Source organism: Giraffa tippelskirchi, chromosome 14 (genome assembly GCF_054371585.1).
Source record: "Giraffa tippelskirchi isolate mGirTip1 chromosome 14, T2T-mGirTip1v1.2.pri, whole genome shotgun sequence".
Classification (NCBI taxonomy): Eukaryota; Metazoa; Chordata; class Mammalia; order Artiodactyla; family Giraffidae; genus Giraffa; species Giraffa tippelskirchi.
Window position 1 is genome coordinate 33,990,449 of NC_137288.1, and position 21,715 is coordinate 34,012,163.

Here is a 21,715-nt window from a genome sequence, read left to right on the forward strand (position 1 = left end):
TAGATGTTTCAGCAGCACTTCTCTGACTTTTTAAACCAGAAGGGTTGCATCGGTCTGCAGTCACATATGAAGATGAGCTAAAGACTATACTGTTGTTGTTTAGTCGCTCAGTCATGTCTGACTCTTTGTGACCCCATGGACTGTACCCTGCCAGGTTCCTCTGGCCCTGGGATTCGCCAGACAAGAATACTGGAGTGGGTTGCCATTTCCTTTTCCAGGGGATCTTCCCAACCCAGAAGATAGAATCTGGGTCTCCTACATTGGCAGGCAGATTCTTTATCACTGAGCCACCAGGGAAACTTGGAGGTTACATAAAATAGCCTATAAAGAGAAGTATCAGGCCAGGGCAAAGACCCTCAGTCAGGGAATCGCAAGCGTCAAGACTTATTCCCTCTCCATCCCAGGCATGTGGTCTTGAGAAAATGTCCACTTTTCTCAGCCCCTCCCAAGGCTCAGAAGGGATAGACAGGGTCCATGAAACATGGGTGAGAAGAGAAATACTGTAAAAGTGTCATTCAGGTTCACATGGCTTTTTTTTAATGGACGAGGTAAATGAGTTCCAAAGAACTGATGAAAACTGTGGTGCTGGAGAAGACTCCTGAGAATCCCCTGGACCACAAGGAGATCAAACCAGTCAATCTTAAGGGAAATCTAACCCTGAATATTCATTGGAAGGACTGATGCTAAAGCTGAAGCTCCAGTATTTTGGTCATCTGATCCAAACAGCCAACTCACTGGAAAAGTCCCACGGGGTCACAAAGAGTTGGACATGACTGGGCAACTGAACAACAAACAAGCTCCAATTTAGTAGAGTTCTTCTCAAACTAATCTTCTTTGTAGCATTTTACAACTTTTGAAATACTTGTAGCTACATTATCTAATTTTAAGATTGTTATTAAGTTCACCACTGAATCCAAAGTAGAGCCTTTTTTAAAGACTAGGAACTGACTGAAGTATTGAATGCACACCTAGCATCATACGTCCTCCCACAAAAACTGCCCCACGTTCTTGTACAGTGGACTCCCTTCCTGCCCACACCTGCTTTTCTTGCCTGGGCTTCAGTTCACGTTTGCCCACAACCATATTTCCTCTCTGGATGCCTCTTAATTTCCATAGCTGACCTGAGTTTCCAGATGCATCTGGAAGGTTCTTGTGTTCTCTCATAGGCTTGGGTCTCCTTTTCTTTATTCACCCCCACATTTATGTTTACTTATGTGTCTGAAGGTGGTAGAGCAATTCTTTAATCTCTAGTTGTTATTTTAATTTTTGGCAACAAATTCTTCCTGATCTATCTCCTCTAAGTCTATAGTATTTATGACAGATATGTTGTTTGACGTGGTGGTATGTTTTACCTCCTTCCCATATCCCTTCTTCCTTTTTATTTTTGGATGGGGGGGTGCATATCTGTTGATCACTGTTTGACATAAAGCATCTTAGAGGCAGGCAGCCCCCAGAGAGAGTGGAGAGAGACGACAAGTCGACCTTCCCCAGTCCAGACTCAATGGCCATCTAGACACATGGACATTTCGTGAGGTCTGCCATCTGGGAGCTGAGACAGATTAATAGGAAACAGACGATAAGAAGGGTTTAATCTGGTTAATCCAGAGAGCTTGTTTTTACCTAGAGAGCAGAACTCTGGGCAAAAATGGGTCACAGACTTATTATAAAAAGGAGGAAGTCTAAAACAAAAAACAAACAAAAAAAAAGGCACTGGAAGTCTCCTTCTGCAAAGAGAGAGTCAGGGTTTAGAAGCCAAGCCCTCTTGAGCCAAGGCGGCAGCCAGCCACTCGGGCTCCGCAGAAAAACAGCAGGAATGGGAATGGGCTCCAGGGTTCGTGGAGAATTACCAGGTCCCGCCATCAAAGAACAGAAAACAGGAAATCTGACCCACTGCACTTAAACCCATTAGGGAAGAGTGTGTTCAGGACACTGTGAGCTCGACCCCTGTGATTTCCACAAACAGAGCAGGAGGGAATCCCACCTGTGACCTAACACTGCAGAGGCAGCACCAGGATAGAACTTGCCTCCTGTGGGATGCAAGACAGAGTCAGTAAGAAGCCCAGGTCCAAGGGCTGAATTCTGAGCAAGAAGGGCAAGGGATCCAAGGGGAGAAAGAACAACTCTGGGGCTGTCTCCTGGTCAGAAAATGGTCGTTTTTACTCTGTTTCTACACATAGACAGGAGACAGTGGGAGGTCTGCCACCTCAAACAGAGAGCCAGAAGCACCCATGTGGGTCCCCACATCAGCACCCAGACAGACTGGTCCTCCAAGCTAAGGTGCATCACTGCACAGGCCGAGCGTCTCACCGTCCATGGTGCCAGCAGCTCCTCATCTTTATTAGCAAATATAGAAGCACCACTAGGGTGCTACTTGATGGCTGGAGGGGACGGAGCCCCCTGCAGGGCCAGCTGGGCTCAGCCACACAGAACCAGCTCACACTGAGCAAAAGAGGAAAAGACACTCAGTCAGAACACTCGGCAAGGCAGGAAAGGAAGGAGGAGCCACGCTCACACTAACAGGCATGAGAAGAAAGAACCTGAGAAACAGAGGAGCTGCTGGTGGCAGCACTCACGGGTCACAGCTCCATCCCCACTCTCTGCACACGAAGCCCAGGGCCCTCTACACTGCAGCCAGAGGGGGTTCAGACACTGGACCGAATCTGCACCTCACCAAGAGCTGTCGTCCACACCACACACTCACACACCACCTCCATCACCACCAGTGAAAGCCGGCACTGAGACAGGATCCCTCCCAAGAAGACTGCACCCAGCCTCGGGATCCTTCTCAGTACCGGGCCTCAGGGAGCCACCACCTCTACATCTGTTGGCACATGAGCTGAATCACTGCAGTCCCTTCTGCTCCAGAAGGTTCTTCTCGAAGAAATGCTCCATTGTCCCTTAGCTCTCTGCTGTAACAGAGTAACACAAAGCACACAGCTGCACAGCACAACTCGTGAGAGGAAAACACTCTACAAATATTTTGATGCTTTGTTCCGCTGACATTTAGGTTGCTGGAAAATGACTCCTTTCTGCATCAGTGGATGAAACAGCCTTTCCTTATGTTGTTTTCGTATACTTGTGGGCTTCCCTGGTGGCTCAGTGGTAAAGAATTCATCTGCCAAGGCAGGAGACACAGGTTTGATTGCTGGTCCAGGAAGATCCCACACACCAGGGAGCAACTAAGCCTGTGCTCCTGTGCTCGGAAACTACTGAGGCTGTGCTCCAGAGCCCAAGCTCTGCAACAAGAGAAACCACCACTCACCGCAGCTAGAGAAAAAGCCCATGCAACAATGAATACCCAGGACGGCCAAAATAAACAAATAAATAAATTGGCTTTATCCTTGTGATTTGACCGATCTTTAATGAGCGATAAGACTAAGCTCGTGGAGAGCTTAATCACTTCTGCCACTTTGCCAGCTTCTGCCGACCTCACCTCTCTCTTATGGGCAGCCTTTGTCATCTCAGAGGTTTGGGGAAACACGCTCTAAAAGGTCTAAAGACCCTTCACATGGGTTGTTCCTCCCAACTACAAGCATAAATGGCACTTTGGAATCTTCAGCCAATTTTTTATCCTTTTAACTCTAGCTGGATACTTGAAAGTGTCAGCCTTATGGATCCCAGAGAATCAATCAATAGGGTTTACTTGCTTGATGAGAAGACAGAGTTTGCTTCAAAAAACTGAAGCACAGAGGTTTAAGTCAAGCACAATGCCTCCAAAGACAGCCCATAGAAGACTCACAGATAGTAACTTTAAGATTCTAATGACTTTAAACCTTACTTTTAACTCTCAATTCCATTCCTTACCCCACAATTCTTCCACTCCTTTTCTCTTCATGATGAGATTTAGTCATCAGAGCCAGTTGGCCCTCTGAACATTTTTCTGGCTTCTGGCAATATGATCACTTGCTGGGACCAGAAAAGTTTTTTTCTCTAGCTAACCTCATTAAATAATGCAGACTTCACATGCCTGTCATATATTTTTTTTTAACTTTGTACCTGTTAAGTTCATCTTTACAATTTGACCACTATCTTTTTGAGGGACTGAAACTAGAAGAAGGCAAGGCATACAGTGTTTGCTACTTTATGTTACATCAAGTGGTCATACTAAAAATGTGCAAAGTAATACAGTGGAGAGGAGTCCAGAGGTACAAAGAGCATGGGGCCTCTCTATGTACCAAAAACTCATTCCAGCTTCCTGCTGTGCTATCAGCAAAGACCCCTGTCTCAGCTGCTAGCTGGGATCATCACAGCAGTGCCCCGTGGCTTTCATTTCTCCTGAGGTTTGCTTGGTTGCTAATCATGAAGGCTCCACTCCACTCTCATCCCAACGGGTACAGAGTTCCAAAGTTAACACTGGAGAATTCCAAAGGCATGTTACCTCCAATTCATCAACACGCAGTCCTGGATTCTAAACATTCCTATACTTAGTACAGAGGTGAAGGAGAAGAGAATTAGGGTGAAGAAAACACGACCTTGGAGAAATTCACTTGATAGCATTTTAAGCCCATTAGCCTACAGGGATCCTGGATCCTTCCAGTCCAATCGTGCAGTGGGAAGGAAAGTTTTTGGGGGAGCTGCATATGGTGCTAGACTGACAGCAGCCACTGTTCCATGCCTGTGATCATTCAACCATTTCTTAGATGGGGAAGAGGGGAAGTGATCTTAAAAAAGAACAGGGATTCAACTAACTGATATGAAAAAGGTTTTTTCCCTCTGTCATCTCCCTTTGCCATTTCAACTTAAGATTGTTCCAGGTTTGGTTGTTTTTTTTTAATCCCAAAGAAATCTCACCTAACATTTCCATTTGGAAAGGGAAAAACTATGTCACAATGGCAGCTGGTACACCACACATAGGATGCATTCATTCCCTTGTATAAACATAAACCAAAGGATAATACTTAGTATTGCGCTATTAAATCTATTTCAGATCTTGTCAATAATAGGAAACAGAAGGACAAAGAGGGTTTTTTAATACAAAGAAGAAACTTTGCCTTCTTGGGTATTGATGTTATTTCACACAGTCAAATCTTCTCATTTAATATACTCAGGCCTGAAGTAATTAATGGTGAAAAGCGATTAAAGCAGAAAGTCTTTTAAAAATGACACATATGCACCTTAAGACTCTCAACTTGCAGCCATGGTGACTGACTGTCAGTTTCTCTGAGATGAGACACAGTTGGTTGCCAGGCACACTGCTCAGGAGATGCACCTGCCCATCATTTAGGGCCATGACCTTTCTTCAAATAAAGGTCTAGTGGGACTCCCCATGGACTTTCTTTCATGAGCCACTCACATAACACAGTCTCTGATGCCCAACTTCGGCACCTTTGAAGTGGAGCAAGTACTGAAGATACTTACAAAGACCAGACTCTTTCTGGATTTGTATAACACTACACCTTTTATGGTTATCACAACCCACTCACACTGACAAGAAATGCTTTTATAGTAAGGAATTTTGAATCTTTTTCAACATACTCAAAGCAGTGACTTTGTATACTCATACTTTATCAGTTCACGTCCCATTTAATTACATAATTCTAATAGCAAGTACAATTGGCATAAGCAGGTTTGGGAACAGACACACTGATTCTGTCAGCACCCAGTTCTACCCTTTGAGCAGGAAGACCTGGGTGTGTGGGGAGACAGCGGGCTGGGCTGGACTGGCTGCTGGGGTTCAGTTGCCATGGGGATGAGATGTGTGTTTACATGTATCACCCAGGACTATGGAACAATACATCAGTTAATGCAGTGAGTCAGTAACATGGAAGCCAGCTAGCTAGAAAAACCCTGTATTTGAAACATTTTAAGTGTATACTGCAAATAAGTGAATTTTCTTAAAACAAGTTAGCCCATTAGGACTTTGATCCAGCCTGTTTTAATGTAAATCTGCTTTCCGGTGCCTTACTCTTCCTGGGAAATACCAATTCATACTCATGTCCCAAATTTGACTAGATATCTGCTATATTTCAACCAGTATTCAGTATCTGTTGTATTCAGCACACTGTATGCACCTGGCTTTGTTCTAGATTCAGGACGAGGATCAGAAGGGAGTTTATCCAAAGTAATAGATCACAAGACTTTTCTACAGGTAGACATGATTTACACACATAAAATAATTGGAAAAACTATAAAGCAGGTAATCAAGGAAGTAAATGATTAAATACAATCAAGTGCCCGTGCATACTTTAAGGTCACTCAGTGCTACAGGCAGTTGAAAAGCAGGGTCAGTGCTGAAGAACCCACAGATTTCTCTCACTTCATTTCCAACAAGATCACGAACCCTCCCGACAACAGACCCTCCAGCTCCTGAGGTTTTTGGGTCAGCTGCACAATTACTCATCGACCACAGGGTCAGACAAAGGTTGTTCCTCAAGACACTCACAGCCTCACCCACTTAACCCCAAATGAAACAGAATTACACAGATTCCCCTCCACGCCAGCTGCTCCCTCACCCCATCCCTGGGTCTCTAACAGGAAAGCAGGGATGAAGAGGAGGGACTGGAAACAGTTCCTTCCACTGCACCCATGCACACCACACTCCAGGTGTAGACTGGGCCTTGGCAGGATTACCGATGCTCTAATTAGAGGCCTGAATTAAGACCGTGACACATATTAAATAGATGCAAAATGACTCAGATGTAGAAAACTTCTACGCATAAGGCAAAATTTAGGTCCTCTCTTTTTCTTTTTATGTTACATACTTGCCTCAACTTGGCCCAATGCCAGGAGGAAACCTTCCCATGGAGTCTGTCTACTTAACATAAATTACCGTTCTCATTGCCATTTAGTCCACGTGTACAGTGGAGAAACCAGTGAGTCCGGGAAAATCAATGGCTGTAGGAATGTGTGCTGGTGAGGTTTCTTATGTGACCACAAGCAGGCCATCTGAACCACAAATAATCTGCTCAACATCAACTGCTGTGCATCCACGTGTGGCCTGTCCTATACTGACCTGAGATTTCCCTTTCAATCACCTGAGACCACAGGCCAGGGGGCTGCGGAGAGTCACCAGGAGGCACATGAAGGTCACTTCAACTGGCTGGAGGTTCACTCTGGCACAGCCCCAAGAAGAACCTCATCTCTCCCCACATTGCCAAAAACAATCTCATCAATAATCCATCTTACCTCCAGCTCTACTCACCAGCCAAACAGCAAAGAAAGCCAGAATGAAAGCAGTAGCTTTCAAAAACAACTGCCAGAAACTGCTTCCCTAAAAACTCTAACCATCTGTGCTAGGGGCTAACCCAAGCATAGATAGCGTAAGAGTGAATACTGCATTTTATTCCCAGAAGTGGCATCAATTATCACAAGTGTAATCACCAAGGGCAGATGGCAAGCACCCCCTTCTGCAGATGTCACTCACCGATGCAGGCATGGACCCTCACGGACAGCTGTGTCCTTAGGATGATGCTGTGCTTCTTGCCCCGCCTAATGGAGACAGGAGACAAAACATTCAATGGCGTCAGAGGGGTTGGCAAGGTGACCCTACCTGCTGTCAATCAATCTGATGGTTTGGACACGCCCACCTGGAGAGGCCCCAGATAAGCAGAAACCCACACCGAATAACTATCTCTCCTGAAATACTGTGACATCACAGGGCTTTACGGAAAATAAAACAATGAAGTTTGACTCTGTTAGACTGGCACAGGCATTTCATTGCCAAACCTGGTCCACTCCAGAGAGTCACATGTACTCATGCCTGACCATGTTGGGAAGTTTTTAAAATCTGTGCCCATCAAGTGAAATCCCTGGAATGTAACAGCACAAATCTGCTTGATCACTCCCATGGCTATTTTTACATGTTTTCGGATACAGAGAAAGGACACACTTAGTGGGGCAATCAGAAAGACCTGTTTTGCTGTGTGACAATTCAAGACACAGCTTTTCTCTATTGCTCCAACAGGAAGACGGGGTCCAGAAAAGAGAGCATGTAGGCTATTTGTCATCAGGATGCCAATGTACACCACACCTTGTCTCACCTTTGCTTCCTTTTCACTTCATTTCTTATAGAGGAAGATATAGGATGCCCCCACCCTCCGTTCGCCTCCCACAAAGGCTCAGTCCATGCTTACAGAGGAAAACCAAAGCCCAGAGCACATAAGAGAAGATACATGGGGAGCACAGGAGTTCTGTCTTCCTGGTGTGGAAAAGGCTTTGAGCTTTGGGAAAAAAAGAGGGAAGCCAGGTTAAACAGAGCCAGGAACCATCACAGGAGCGGGTAAGCAGCTCGGGGTCTCAGTAGCTGAGTGCCCTCCCCATTACTCTGCAGGCCACGCTCAGCCCTCCCCCTCAGGGCTCCATGTATAACAGAGTCTCACAGTGCTTTCCCGCTTCCTGGTTTTGTGGTTGTGCTGGAGGACAAGGGGACATAAATCTCTCCAGGGCACACAATATTATGAATATGAAGTCACAGGAATTACAGTACTGGATCATATGTTTTATCCTTGAGACCAGATAAGAGGGGAAAGCATGGTTTCAAAAAAAATTCTTTTTAATTCTTTTGAAGGAGAAAAGAAAATCACTGGCATGGTCCTACAAAAGCATGGAGCAGCCTCTATCTGGTAGCTCCTCATAGGCACAGAGTCTGCATTCACAGTCCCTTCAAATGCCCACGAGTCCCTCCTTTTAGCTTTTGCTATGTGCAACGTACCAGGCTTGAGTTTACAAATACACAACACTTGACCCATCTTCAAAGACAAGTTTGAGATTCCTATAAACACAGACTTCTCTGAAACTTCTTCATGCACAAAAAATCTTTTTCTCTCTTGACAGTCCTTTACAGGTAAGCTTTCCCATTTTGTAATTTTCTTGTTTCTAGTTATAGCCTTTTCTTTTCCACCTAGAGAACTTCCTTTAGCATTTGTTTTTATGATTTATTTTTAATTGGAGGAAAATTATTTCACAATATTGTGTCGGTTTCTCCCGTACATCAACATGAATCAGCCATAGGTATACATATGTCCAGGCTTCCCAGGTGGCTCAGTGGTAAAGAACCTGCCTGCAATGCAGGAGCCATAGGAGATGTGGGTTTGATCCCTGGGTAGGGAAGAAGACAGAAGAACCTGGCAGGCTATAGTCCTGCCAGGTCCTGCCAGTCCTGCCAGTCCTCACGGAGAGTTGGACACAACTGAAGTGGCTTGGCACGCACAGATGCATACTTACGTCCCCACCCTCTTGAACCTCCTCCCACCTCCTACCCCATTCCACTGCTCCAGGTTATCACAAAGCATCCGATTTGAGCTCCATGCATCATACGCCAAATTCCCATTGGCTATCTATTTTATATATGATAATGTATATGTTTCAATGCTACTATCTCAATTTGCATTTGTTTTAAAGCTGGTTTGGTGGTGTTGAGTTCTTTGAGCTTTCGCTTGTCAGTAAAGCTTTTGGTTTCTCCATCAAATCTGAAGTGAGCCTTGCTAGGTAGAGTATTCTTGTTTGTAGATTTTTCCCTCTCATCATGCCACTCCCTTCTGGCTTGCAGAGTTTCTGCTGAAAAGTCAGCTGATAGCCTTATGGGGATTGCCATGGATATTATTTGTTGCTTTCAGTATTTTTCCTTGTCTTTAATTTTTGTCCACTTGATTACTCTGTGTCTCAGCATCTTCCTCCTTGGGTTTATCCTGCCTGGGGCTCTCTGTGCTTTCTGGACTTGGGTGACTGTTTCCCTTCTGATGTCAGGGAAGTTTTCAGCTATTATCACTTCCACTATTTTCTCAGGTCCTTTCTCTTCTCCTTCTGAGACCCCTATAATGCAAATGTTGGTGCATCTGATATTGTCCCCGGGGTCTCTGAGACCGTCCTCATTTCTTTTTATTCATTATTCTGTTCTGTGGCAGTGGTTTCCACCATTCTATCTTCCAGCTCACCGATTCATTCTTCTGCTTCACTTACTCTATTTATTCTTTCTAGTGTATTTTTTTCTAATAAATTTATTTATTTTAGTTGGGGGCTAATTACTTTACAATATTGTAGTGGTTTTTGCCATACATTGACATGAATCAGCCCTGGGTCTACATGTGTTTTTTTACTACAATTATTGTATTCTTCAACTCTACTTGGTTGTTCTTTATATTTTCTAACTCTTTGTTAAAAACTTCTTATAACGTCTTGCTCTGTGCGTCCATTGGTTCCCTGAGTTCTTGGATCACCTTTACAACCATTATGCTGAACTCTTTCCTCTTGTACATTGCCTATTTCCATTTCATTTAATTGTTCTTCTGGGGGTTTATCTTGACCCTTCGTCTGGAACATATTCCTTTCCCATCTCATTTTGTTTAAATTTCTCTAGACAGTCCTAGTGATGACACTCCTTCCATTCCTGTGGTCATACTAGGAAGAAAGATCCCATTAAGTGCATTGAACTGAGTTGCTGAACAGCCTTTTGTGTGAACTACCAGGAAAGGTGTGGTGGGAACAGCAGTCACCAGGCATGCAGTCTCCCCAGAGCTGAGATGGGGCAGAGCTGGGAGCAGCAACCAGTGAACCCCTGAAAGGGCCAGACCCTAACTACTGCAAACAGCAAACCCAAAGTTCTCTAACCCTGAAGATTTTTTGTAACTCATGTTACCAGCAGTTATAAGTCAAAAATAAATTAACGATACACAAAATACATGCTTGAGATGCCCAGAGAGGAGGAAGCACAGGATGGCAGGAGAAAATAGTTCAGAATTCCTCAGGAGTTCTGAAGAAGTTCAGAAGGGCCCATTGAGAGCCCCTACGTTTATTTTCAGACAACTGCAAAGCTTCATTTGGAGGAGGTTTTTCAGTTTTTCCACAGAATTCTCCAGTCCCATGGTCTCAAGGGATCCAGGCACCTGTATGAGAACTAGGACCAAATAAGGTTTAATCCTAAGAATTCAAGAATTACAAGATGTCCATGTTTTATTTATCTACATCAAATATCAATGTATAGACAACATCCATCAAAAAGTCTCTTAAATTTGGTAGCTTCCCTCCTTCTACCACTGTATTTTGTAATTGGGTAAGGCTGATTGTTATGCATTTGTTTTACATATGCCATCTTGCTGCTATTATTGACTCTAAAAATCTTTTGGCTGATTCATTTAGCTTCTTTTAGAGAATAATCATTTCATCCATTTAAAAATAATCAGTTTATCCCCATTGTTCTAGTAAATATGCCCTTGTCTTCTATTTCGCAGCTAAAATTTTCAGAGGAAAATTAAATAATCATGGGTATACTTTCCCCTTTCCCCAGTGGGATACTATATCAGTCTGGGTTCAGCAAATAATAATCATAATAGTTGTTAACATTTATGGAATGCTTACCATGTGCCAGATGAGGTTCTAACTACTTTATACAGATTTAGTCTTCAGAAAACTCCTATGAAGTAGGTAACATGATTGCCATTTTGCAAGTCAGGAAATTGTGGTCCAGAAGAGTTATGCAACATAGCTGAAGTCACATAGAAAGTGACAGAGCTCGAACCCAACCCAGGCAGCCTGACCCCAGAGTCTGTATGCCTACCACCTCCTTGATGCTGCCTCCCAGCTGGGCACACCCTCATCCATTCCCTCACTCCACACATGTTCACTGGTGACTAGTGTGTGCTGGACTCTGTGTCAGATCCACAAAGGACCATCTGTCTCAAGACAGCAACATATAAATCCTGCCCATGAACCTGCCATGCATATTCTGGACTCAAGACTGCAACCTCAATTCTTACCTGAATTTCCAGGCTGTTGGCCCACTCTACAAATTTCAACTTGCCAGTCCCCAAAATGGTGTGAGCCAATTACTTGAAATAAATCTCTCTAGACAGACTAGCTAGATTAGACTAGATGGATAGGCATATCTTACTGGTTCTATTTCTCTGGAAAACCCTAATTAATACAAATTCTGGGATCTCCCTTCATGGAGCTTCCATGTTCTAAAACTTAAACTCAGTGAGAGTCTGTCAATGCCTGTTCATCATAAGCACTTTAATGGTCTTTTTCTCCCTGATACAGGCTTATTGGATCAGTATCATAGCTGCCTCGCCTTCCAAGTTTGCCTGTTTGCAGCAGAGTGAAATGGGAGTGCATAAGTTACCAGAATCTGGTGACCAAGAGGCAAAGGCAGTTTAACTTGACCTAAAGCTCCCCAGGGAGATTCAGATTCCATTCCTATCAGCACAGCCACTGCCAGAGAAACATCACAGGCCTCAGGGAGCAGCCATGCCAATCAGCTGCCCACACCCAAGGCCAATGCCACCCAAGTGATGAGAGAACTAAAACAGACATTCAATTGGAGGAGACCTCAGCCAAGGCACACGTGCCAGGGTCGTGATGGCACTATCGCTGAAGGAACTTCCCCCAAACTTCCTGCTTTCTCAGAATACAAGAGCTTCTGCAATAATGTCTATGGCCTCAGGAAGAAGATCTGGTTTAACCAAATAAGTCTTACAGAAACCCGTGTATTTCAGTCCTATTCCTGTCTCTCAAGAAAATATTTTTGTAAGAAAACTTATAAAGTCTTTGCAATGTAAGAACAAGTGCTTATATTATTTTCTTGAGTGGCATGGAGCCAAAAGCTTGAAGACTTTTTCTTATAGTCAACAGCAGAATCAATGCTGCCAGATATTCCTCCACTGAACTAAGTTATGATTTCAGTCAAGAGTAGAAAACACATATTGGACAATGCAGCAGAAGCAGAGACAAGGGCCCCCCAGCAGTTGCCCCAGGATAAGCTTCGTCTTAGTAAGCTTCTGAACCTCTGAGACTCAGCCAGTGCTCAGTCTGGGGGATGAAGAAGGATTTAATGCAGTCATCAGTGAGTTAAAGAGTGGTACTAGGGAAGATTAATTTGCTCGGAAGCTCAAAGTCCAAGAGAGCTGGCTGTCACTGCATTCATCTCTGGATACATTCTTGTCTCCCCTAGGAGATAGTAGAGGTGTAAAGAATAAACTCTGAAGCCAGCTATGTGATCCTGGACAAACTACTTAGCCTCTAGGAGGCTCAGCTTCCTTGTCTGCAACATAGGATAATATTATGCTCTAGTAACGTATCTAATTTACCAGCAAATTTGGAAAACTCAGCGGTGGCCACGGGACTGGAAAAGGTCCGTTTTCATTCCAATCTCAAAGAAAGGCAATGCCAAAGAATGCTCAAACTACCGCACAACTGTACTCATCTCACACGCTAGCAAAGTAATGCTCGAAATTCTCCAAGCCAGGCTTCAATAGTACATGAAACGTGAACTTCCAGATGTTCAAGCTGGTTTTAGAAAAGGTAAAGGAATCAGAGATCAAACTGCCAACATCCGCTGGATCACTGAAAAAGCGAGAGAATTCCAGAAAAACATCTACTTCTGCTTTATTGACTATGCCAAAGCCTTTGACTATGTGGATCACAACAAACTGTGGAAAATTCTTCAAGATATGGGAATACCAGACCACCTGACCTGCCTCCTGAGAAATCTGTATGCAGGTCAAGAAGCAACAGTTAGAACTGGACATGGAACAACAGACTGGTTCCAAATAGGAAAAGGAGTACATCAAGGCTGTATATTGTCACCGTGCTTATTTAACTTATTTGCAGATTACATCATGAGAAATGCTAGGCTGGAAGAAGCTCAAGCTGGAATAAAGATTGCCAGGAGAAATATCAATAACCTCAGATATGTAGATGATACCACCTTTATGGCAGAAAGCGAAGAGGAAGTAAAGAGCCTCTTGATGAAAGTGAAAGAGGAGAGTGAAAAAGCTGGCTTAAAACTCAACATTCAAAAAGAGAAGATCATGGCATCCGGTCCCATAACTTCATGGTAAATAGTAGGGAAACAGTGGAAACAGTGACAGACTTTATTTTCTTAGGGTCCAAAATCACTGAGGATGGTGACTACAGTCATGAAATTAAAAGACGCTTGCTCCTTGGAAGAAAAGCTATGACCAACCTAGGCAGCATATTAAAAAGCAGAGACATTACTTTGCCAACAAAGGTTCATCTAGTCAAAGCTATGATTTTTCCAATAGTCATGTATGGATATGAGAGTTGGACCATAAAGAAAGCTGAGCATTGAAGATGCTTTTGAACTGTGGTGTTGGAGAAGACTCTTGAGAGTCCCTTCGACAGAAAGGAGATCCAACCAGTCAATCCTTAAGGAAATCAGTCCTGAATATTCATTGGAAGGACTGATGCTGAAGCTGAAGCTCCAATACTTTGGCCACCTGATGCGAAGAACTGACTCACTGGAAAAGACCCTGATATGGGGAAAGATTGAAGGCATGAAGAGAAGGGGATGACAGAGGATGAGATGGTTGGATGGCATCACCAACTCTATGGACATGAGTTTGAGTAAACTCCGGGAGTTGGTGATGGACAGGGAAGCCTGGTGTGCTGCAGTCCATATGGTCACAGAGTCAGACACGACTGAGCGACTGAACTGAACTGACTGAAGCCCACAATTCATGATCATGAACCTAAGCTTTGGCCAAAGCCATGAAAGTGAAAGCTATGTGCCCACGGGATGGACATGCAGCCCTCTCTGTCCATTCCCATCTTTCTGGAAGCTAGGATACAGATGAAAAGGGAAAAGCTGAAGCAACAACTTTAGACACAGAGATGGAATTCTCATTTTGAGGATGAATGGCTGCTCCACCAGTCCTAAGAAAGACTATCTACAGTTGGACTCTTACACAGGAAAGAAATTTTTACCTTTATACATAAACTGCCATAATTTGGAATCTCTTGTTTACATCACAGAAAACTGTACCCTATTCAACATACGGCTTCCTGGCTTGATGTGATGCTGGTGGGAGAGCCATATGGTAACTATGATGAAGCATGAAGGATGAGAGCTACATCGTCAGGATGGCAGAGCAAAAAGATAAAAGAAGCCTGGGTTCCTAAGGGCATCTTGTAATCAATTTATTACCCTTGAAATGGCTTAATTATCCACTTTTTAAAAAACAGACTTGGGAGTTCCCAGTGGTCCAGCAGTTAAGACCCCGTGCTTCCACTGCACGGGGCATGGGTTTGACCTACAGCTGGGGAACTAAGATTCCACTTGCCACAGGGTGCTGCTCCCCTCAAAATAAAAATAATTAAATGTTAATTTTTTTAAATAGACTTCAATTTTTAGAGAAGTTTTTGGTTTTCAACTCCTTCCAAGAGATCACCCCCAATCTCTTTGGGCCTTGATGTTTCTCACCTGAGTCCCAGGCCAATATTTCTCACCTAGCCACCTTGCGACTTGAGGGTGGCTTGACATAATCCCAGATTAACATGTATAAACCTTTTCTCCCCCTCCCCAAATTGCCCCCCATAACCTCCCTACTTCTCTAAGTAGTCCACCATCTGTATACCATCCACCTAATGGCATGTTCTAATGGCATTTTCTTCTCCTATTTCCCTCCCTCAGCTAGCATCATATCTACAGATTCCTTCACTGGTCCAGGCCCCAGTCCACCTGCCTTCCTTGGGCACCAGGTTTATACCCATTAGGTCACTCTCTTCCCCCCTCACAGTGGGCCACACTGACTGCAGCCTCCCTGCTCTGTTATTGGAGGGGTTCTGGGAGGGCTCCCTCTTTGCAAGCCAGTTTTCTTCTGAGTCCAATCCACACCAGAAAGCCCAGCACTCAACTGGACTTCCCAACTCCTGCTGCTGCTGCTGCCACTGCTAAGTCGCTTCAGTCGTGTCCGACTCTGTGCGACCCCATAGACGGCAGCCCACCAGGCTCCCCCGTCCCTGGGATTCTCCAGGCAAGAACACTGGAGTGGGTTGCCATTTCCTTCTCCAATGCATGAAAGGGAAAAGTGAAAGTGAAGTCGCTCAGTCGTGTCCGACTCTTAGCGACCCCATGGATGGCAGCCTACCAGGCTCCTCCGTCCATGGGATTTTTCAGGCAAGAGGACTGGAGTGGGGTGCCATTGCCTTCTCCTCCCAACTCCTACCTGTCACCATGTTTGTTCTAGCGTACATTTGGCATTCAAGGGAACTTAGAGCCACTCTAGTTCCACTGGCCACTCAGCATAGAAGCTCATTTGTCTTGTCCAAGGACTTCTAAGCAGCTTTCTCCCAGGGTAACTGGAGGCTCTGGTCTAGCACTGACCCAGAGCAGGTGGGCAGGGGCCTCTGGGCTGCCCTGCTCAGCTCAGCACTGAACCCACCCCTGCCAATTCATCCACCGTAACCAGAGCAGGGCTGATGGTCTGCAGTCCTAGCCTTGCACTGAGAAGATGGGAGACTCTTAATTCTTTGGTGATTTGCCAAGAGAGCCTCAGACAACAACATACTTATACTCCCAGCTTAAGAGGAAAAGTGGGGGGAAACCCTTTACTGCATCCCACCCACACCTTTAACCAGAATCTCTTTTGTTAAAGTTTTTGTTTATGGTTTGGTTTGGCTTGATGAGTTCAGTAGGTTTTCAGATTTAGGTTTAAAATGTATTTTAGTGATTTCCCTTTCTACCAGGTACAGATGCCAAGGAAACTCGGACAGAGATGTCATAGGTTAACTTTTGTATCATACAGTAAGGAGGGAAAACGGCTTCTTATTCCTTCCAACTTGACATTTTGGTAAGTAAAGAACTCTTTGAGCATCTGATGAAAGGCTATGAAACCCCTCTCTATCCCAAAACCCTGCATACCCAAATAAACTGTAAGAAATCTCAGGGGTTCCTGGACCCCTGCTACACACACATGGATCCTTGGGGCTCACATGCTGCAGGCTGAGAAGCTGGGTGCCTAAGAGTCAAACCAGAGCTCTCCGCAAACTCCTCTGCACCCCCAAGCACGGGAGCTGGCGGGGGGTGGGGTGGGCCCACCTGCCCCCGCGAATGGGCTTCCTCATAGCCCTTCCCACCCCAGGCCTCACATCCTTCATCTCTGAGCCTCACACTGCGCTCTCCCCACCCCGACTCCACAGTCTCATCTCATCTGACCTTCCCACCCCGACAGTGCTGGGGGGACAGGAGTGGGGGTGGCAGGATGAGGAAACCGAGAGAGAAGCACTGTCTCAGCGCTGACCCCCTGGCGAAGGCCTGAGGGGAGTCCAGCCGAAGCACAGGTGAGTGTCCAGGGTTCCTCCAGGTCAGCAGCACCTGGGGACGTGCTCAACAACCACACAGGTCCTCACAGCGTCCCTGAAGCCCGGTGCTTCTCAGGGCCACTCACAGGTCTACCGCGCCCCAACCTGCGCCCTCGCTACCTCGGCGAAGCGCCACCCTGTCACCTTCGGGGCTAACCTCCAACCCCACTTCTCTGTGACAGCCCCCGTGCGCCTTTCCTTTCAGAGGCAGGGAGGGTGGGACTAAGCAACAAGGTCCAGGGCTGGGGGGCTGGGGGGGGCAGGATCTGGGCCACTCTGCCCCACGGGCAAGGCTCCAGCCTCGGTTTTCCTAACTAAAACAGTGAGCTCTCCCCGTGAGGGCTCTGCATAGACCCCGTCCCGTCCTGAAACCCAATGACTCCCTATCAGTGCATGATTTCAAACTATGACTGTAAGTATAGCTAAAGCTACTAGCTTTGGGTTTGTCTTACATGCTGGGAACCAGCTTAATGTTTTAGCCACATCATCATATTTTACCTCACAACAACCCAAGGAGGCAGTATGATGATTATATTATAATCATAATAATTATATGATTATCTCATATATTATCCCCACTTACAAGGAAACCGAGGTTCAGAGAGGTAAACTAACATTCCCACAGTCACACAGCCCTGAGGTTAACTGCAAAGCTCACGCCCCTAACTACTGTGCATTGCTGCTCTTTACACTCTCCTCAGGCACTAAGACTCTGTTGGGGTCGCTGCTGATACAAGGAGGGAAATGGGAGTGGGTAACATTGTCCTCATTTTATAAATAAATTTTATAAACTCCCATCAGAGGTAGAGTGACTTAACCATGTCGCACAATGGCAGGGTCGGGAATAATAACCCAGGGGCTTCGGTTTCCACTGCCCCCTGCTGTGCCTGCTCTTCGCTGGCTTTGGCAGGCAATAAACAGACCTGGCTTTACTCTGCTAGCATGATAATTGCTTTGTCCTTGTACTTTTGAAGGTCTTTCTCCTCTTCTCCAACTAGCTATATAGTCTGAGTGATCATTATAAACAAGGGGTGAGTTAAATTTTAGTCCTGGCAGAAAAGAGCAGGGTAATGGACAAGAACAAAGAAACCAGCTCCTCCAGCTCCTCCAGCAAGAAAAACTGACTCTGAACACACTCAACCGACACCATCACCATCTCCACACAGCCTGCCACCCATCTTCATTAAGTGGCCACAGCGTGAGCAGGCCTATAATTTAACAAAAAAAAAAAAAATCAAGAAACAGAATGGTTTCATTTGCCCTTTTCATGCTTCACAAGGGCAATTCTTAACCAGGAGGAAATTATATTTTAACTCCTGTTCGAGGGAGGCATGAGCTCTCAGGCACACAGACTCTGCCAAATGCCAAGCTGCTAAGAAAAGACCCGGGAGGGTCACTCAGTGCAAGCATTCCCTGCAGATGCATCCAGACACCTCCCTCCTGTGCAGTAAGCCTCCACCATCGGGCTGCTTCCAGCCAGCGCCCAGTAACTCGCCATATACCACCAGTGCTCACGGAAGTGCTCAGGACCCGGGGATCACCAGAGTGACCCAGCAATGCCAGGACAGCACCATCCTGGCCTGTCTTCTGCAGCCCATGCCGGGCCCAGGGGCTCTCCCGACCAGAGACCAGGAGAGGTGGCCTCTTCACACTCTTCCAGATAAACAGGAAAGTCATCCTGGATATGTTCCAAAGGACAAAGGCTGAATCCCACAAATGAAGACTATTTCAGATAGAAACCCCACTCTGGGGTGGGTTTGAGACCCAGCAGTCAAACGTGTGGCTACCCGACATCCTCGGGGCCACCTCATCCCTCCCCAGCATTTGCAGTTTCCCACGTCGTGAGTCCTGCCTTCTCATCTTGCCATAATTTGTTTCCCCAGCACCCCATGCCATGAGGGTGCAGAAATGTGGTCAAGGCTGGCCCTGTCAGACAGACACATGGTCAGGTGATGGTTCAGAAGGGAACAGAGTGAGAAGGTTAGCCCCAGGATCTGCTCGGCGGGGGGGTGGAGGGGCTTGCATTTATTAGATTAGGAAGGTGATAAAATCAGAGATAGACTTGGTTCTGGATGAATGAGGAGTTGAAAGGGAGGCAGGGGGCCCCATCCAAAGTGTATTTCGATAATCTAATAAATTCTAGCATAGCCCCTGGCAGGCCCAGCCAGGCTCCCTGGCTCTCTAGGCATGGCTGCAAAGAAACTGGCATCTGGACACCATGTTTACAGTATGAGCTGTAGCCACAGGGCCAGGGGATGGAGCCACCCTGCAGTGGGTGCTGCTCCAGCTACAGATAGTAAATTAGCCTGGAACCGAGGAAGTCCTTGCGTGAAACAACCATACGTCCCCTCAGGTGCCAATGTACATCCTCAGGAGAACCTGAAATGTACAGCCCAGGAGCTCCTGGGATGGCAGAAGAGCACGGACTCGGGAACCAGTCACACCTATGGTCAAACGTTGCTCCATCTTCTTCCAGCTCTGCCTCCTTGGACGTGTAATTTAACTCCTGGCCCTCAGTTGTTTCAAATGAAACATGGAGATGAGAAAATACAATCCCATGTTTGTGCCTATTAAGGGAATGAACCAGTAAACAAACATGCCATGAATAAGGTACCTAACAAAGTGGTTGGCATATCAGGTGCTCCATAAGGTTATTTTCTTCCCCACTCTTAACTCTTGATACTGTCAGCTAATATATTAACACTTTTTTCCAAGCTGTCATCTCCGAACTAGCTATGTTTTGATAAGAAAGAAAAAATATCAGACAGGTCATGGTCTTCAAGCACACCACTACTAGGGACATTTTTCAAACTGGCAATGATCTACTCATAACACTCCTGAGATCTATTTGATCAATGAAACATGAAGTCATCCCATTAGACTGTCGTGCAACCTTATGCTGACATCTTAAATAAAAGGATGTCATTGTCAAATACTTGGTAAAAATGATAGCAAAGGGATTTCCCCAAATCTTTCAGTCTTAACAGTGTAATTTTTTAAAATGATGATGAGTAGAATCTGATGTGACTTAATAGATACCCCTCACGTGTGTACAGCCTATGGCATTTCCCAGGTCTTTCATAGCTTCTGAATCCACTCAGGAGACAGGAAGGGCATCCTCAGAGAACTTGACTGGGTTCCGACCAAGGACCCTGATCTCGGCGCTCAAGTGTACAGCTCTCAGGAATCCTGGCTCCTAGTGTACACTAAGTGCCTCTAATGTATTGAGAAAATGCTAGGCTGGATATTCAGGCAGGCCCAGTTCTGATCTAGTAGAATTTTAGCAGCAGAGAATAGGAATAATTAAGGGGATCATTAATGGGGAAAGGACCATAACTTGTGATAGGTATTAAAGCAGAGGAAACTCGGGAAGTCATCAATATATTCTGGTGTCAGGTAGGAAAGCAGCACTAAGAAGACTCCCATTTTTCCTCATTTTTTGAGCCATTCATGAAAACTAGCACTCTCAGGTAATATTCATTTGACTGCAGTACATTTTTAACTCAGGAAACGTAGCCTCAAAAGACTTTTTGAAGAGATCCCTGAATTTCAGGCAAAGATGGCTGGGCATTATTTGGGAAGCAAGAGGGAGCCTTTACAGGTTTCTAAGGAGGAAGGTGATAAAATCAGAGATAGACTTGGTTCTGGATGAATGAGGAGTAGAAAGGGAGGCAGGGGGCCCCATCCAAAGTGTATTTTGATAATCTAATAAATACATAATAGGATTTTACAAATATTAATGTCTTGGTTTGGGCAAATTTGCATTGGTTATGTAATATGTTAACATCATGGGAAGCTGGGTAAAGGGTATTTGGAAAACGTCAGTGCTTTACTTTCAACTCTTCTGGGAGTTAAAAATCATTTCAACATGAAAAGTTAAAAAAATCTGGAAAAGAATAAAACAATCACTTGAAAAAATAATCTAATAAATATAGGAATGGCTAATTGTATGGGTATATTCCTACAGTGGCTTTGCTTTCTGTACATACTTCTGATTTTTTATATGAATTGCTTTATTCAGACTCACAGCAATCAGAAATACTATGCAATTCTAGATACAGGCTAAAAATAACTTGATATTAACTAACATAATTAATAATTATTTTTTCCACTGTAATGAGTTCAAAAGATGATACAATATAAAATGATATAAAGGGGCATCTGCCAAAAAACTAAATATCCAGTAGTTACCATTAAAAACAATGTATAAAATAGTTGTCAATCCACTAAAATCTGGAAAATATTAATTTAACTACATTTGGTTTAAAAAGAAACTTTGAATGTAAATATCACATGCTTAATTAAACTACATCAGAAATTCTCCAACCCCTGAGTAGCTTTACCAAGAAGAGCTACTCAAATTCAAAGGGTCTGCAGTTACTACTGGTGAGTCCTTTTGTGTGACTGTGAGTGAGACAAGGTGAAAGCTATGGTGATTTCTCCAAAATATTTGAAGCCCTCAATGAAGCCCCATTTTGTGGAGGGTCGGGACCAGCTGGCAGGGACAGCAGTTGCTCTTACCCAGAGTCATCCTGGAAGCCTTCTAACTCGTCCCGTTGCTCGGCCAGGGTGGCCTCCAAGTCCAGGTAAGTTCCATTGTGGGAGAGCTGCAGGGTGCAGTCGTCCAACTGCAAGAGAAAGAGCCTGTTAAGCCCAGTCTGCTCCTGCGGTGGGGGCTGGA

At 45.0% G+C, this 21,715-nt stretch overlaps 1 protein-coding gene across 36 annotated transcripts in view; it reads right to left on the minus strand.

Moving 5' to 3' along the window:
- FHOD3 (formin homology 2 domain containing 3) overlaps positions 1-21,715 on the minus strand; it is a 514,139-nt gene that overhangs the window by 431,918 nt on the left and 60,506 nt on the right. For all 36 annotated transcript variants that reach the window (XR_014074757.1, XR_014074756.1, XR_014074755.1 and 33 more), the window contains exons 2-3: positions 21,556-21,662; positions 7,364-7,428 (exon numbers count right to left, since the gene is read on the minus strand). Coding sequence is in view for 25 of the 36 variants with exons in the window: in XM_081562360.1 (XP_081418486.1) it covers positions 7,364-7,428; positions 21,556-21,662 (172 nt within the window). In the remaining 11 variants the exon portion in view is untranslated. The remainder of the gene's footprint in view (positions 1-7,363; positions 7,429-21,555; positions 21,663-21,715) is intronic.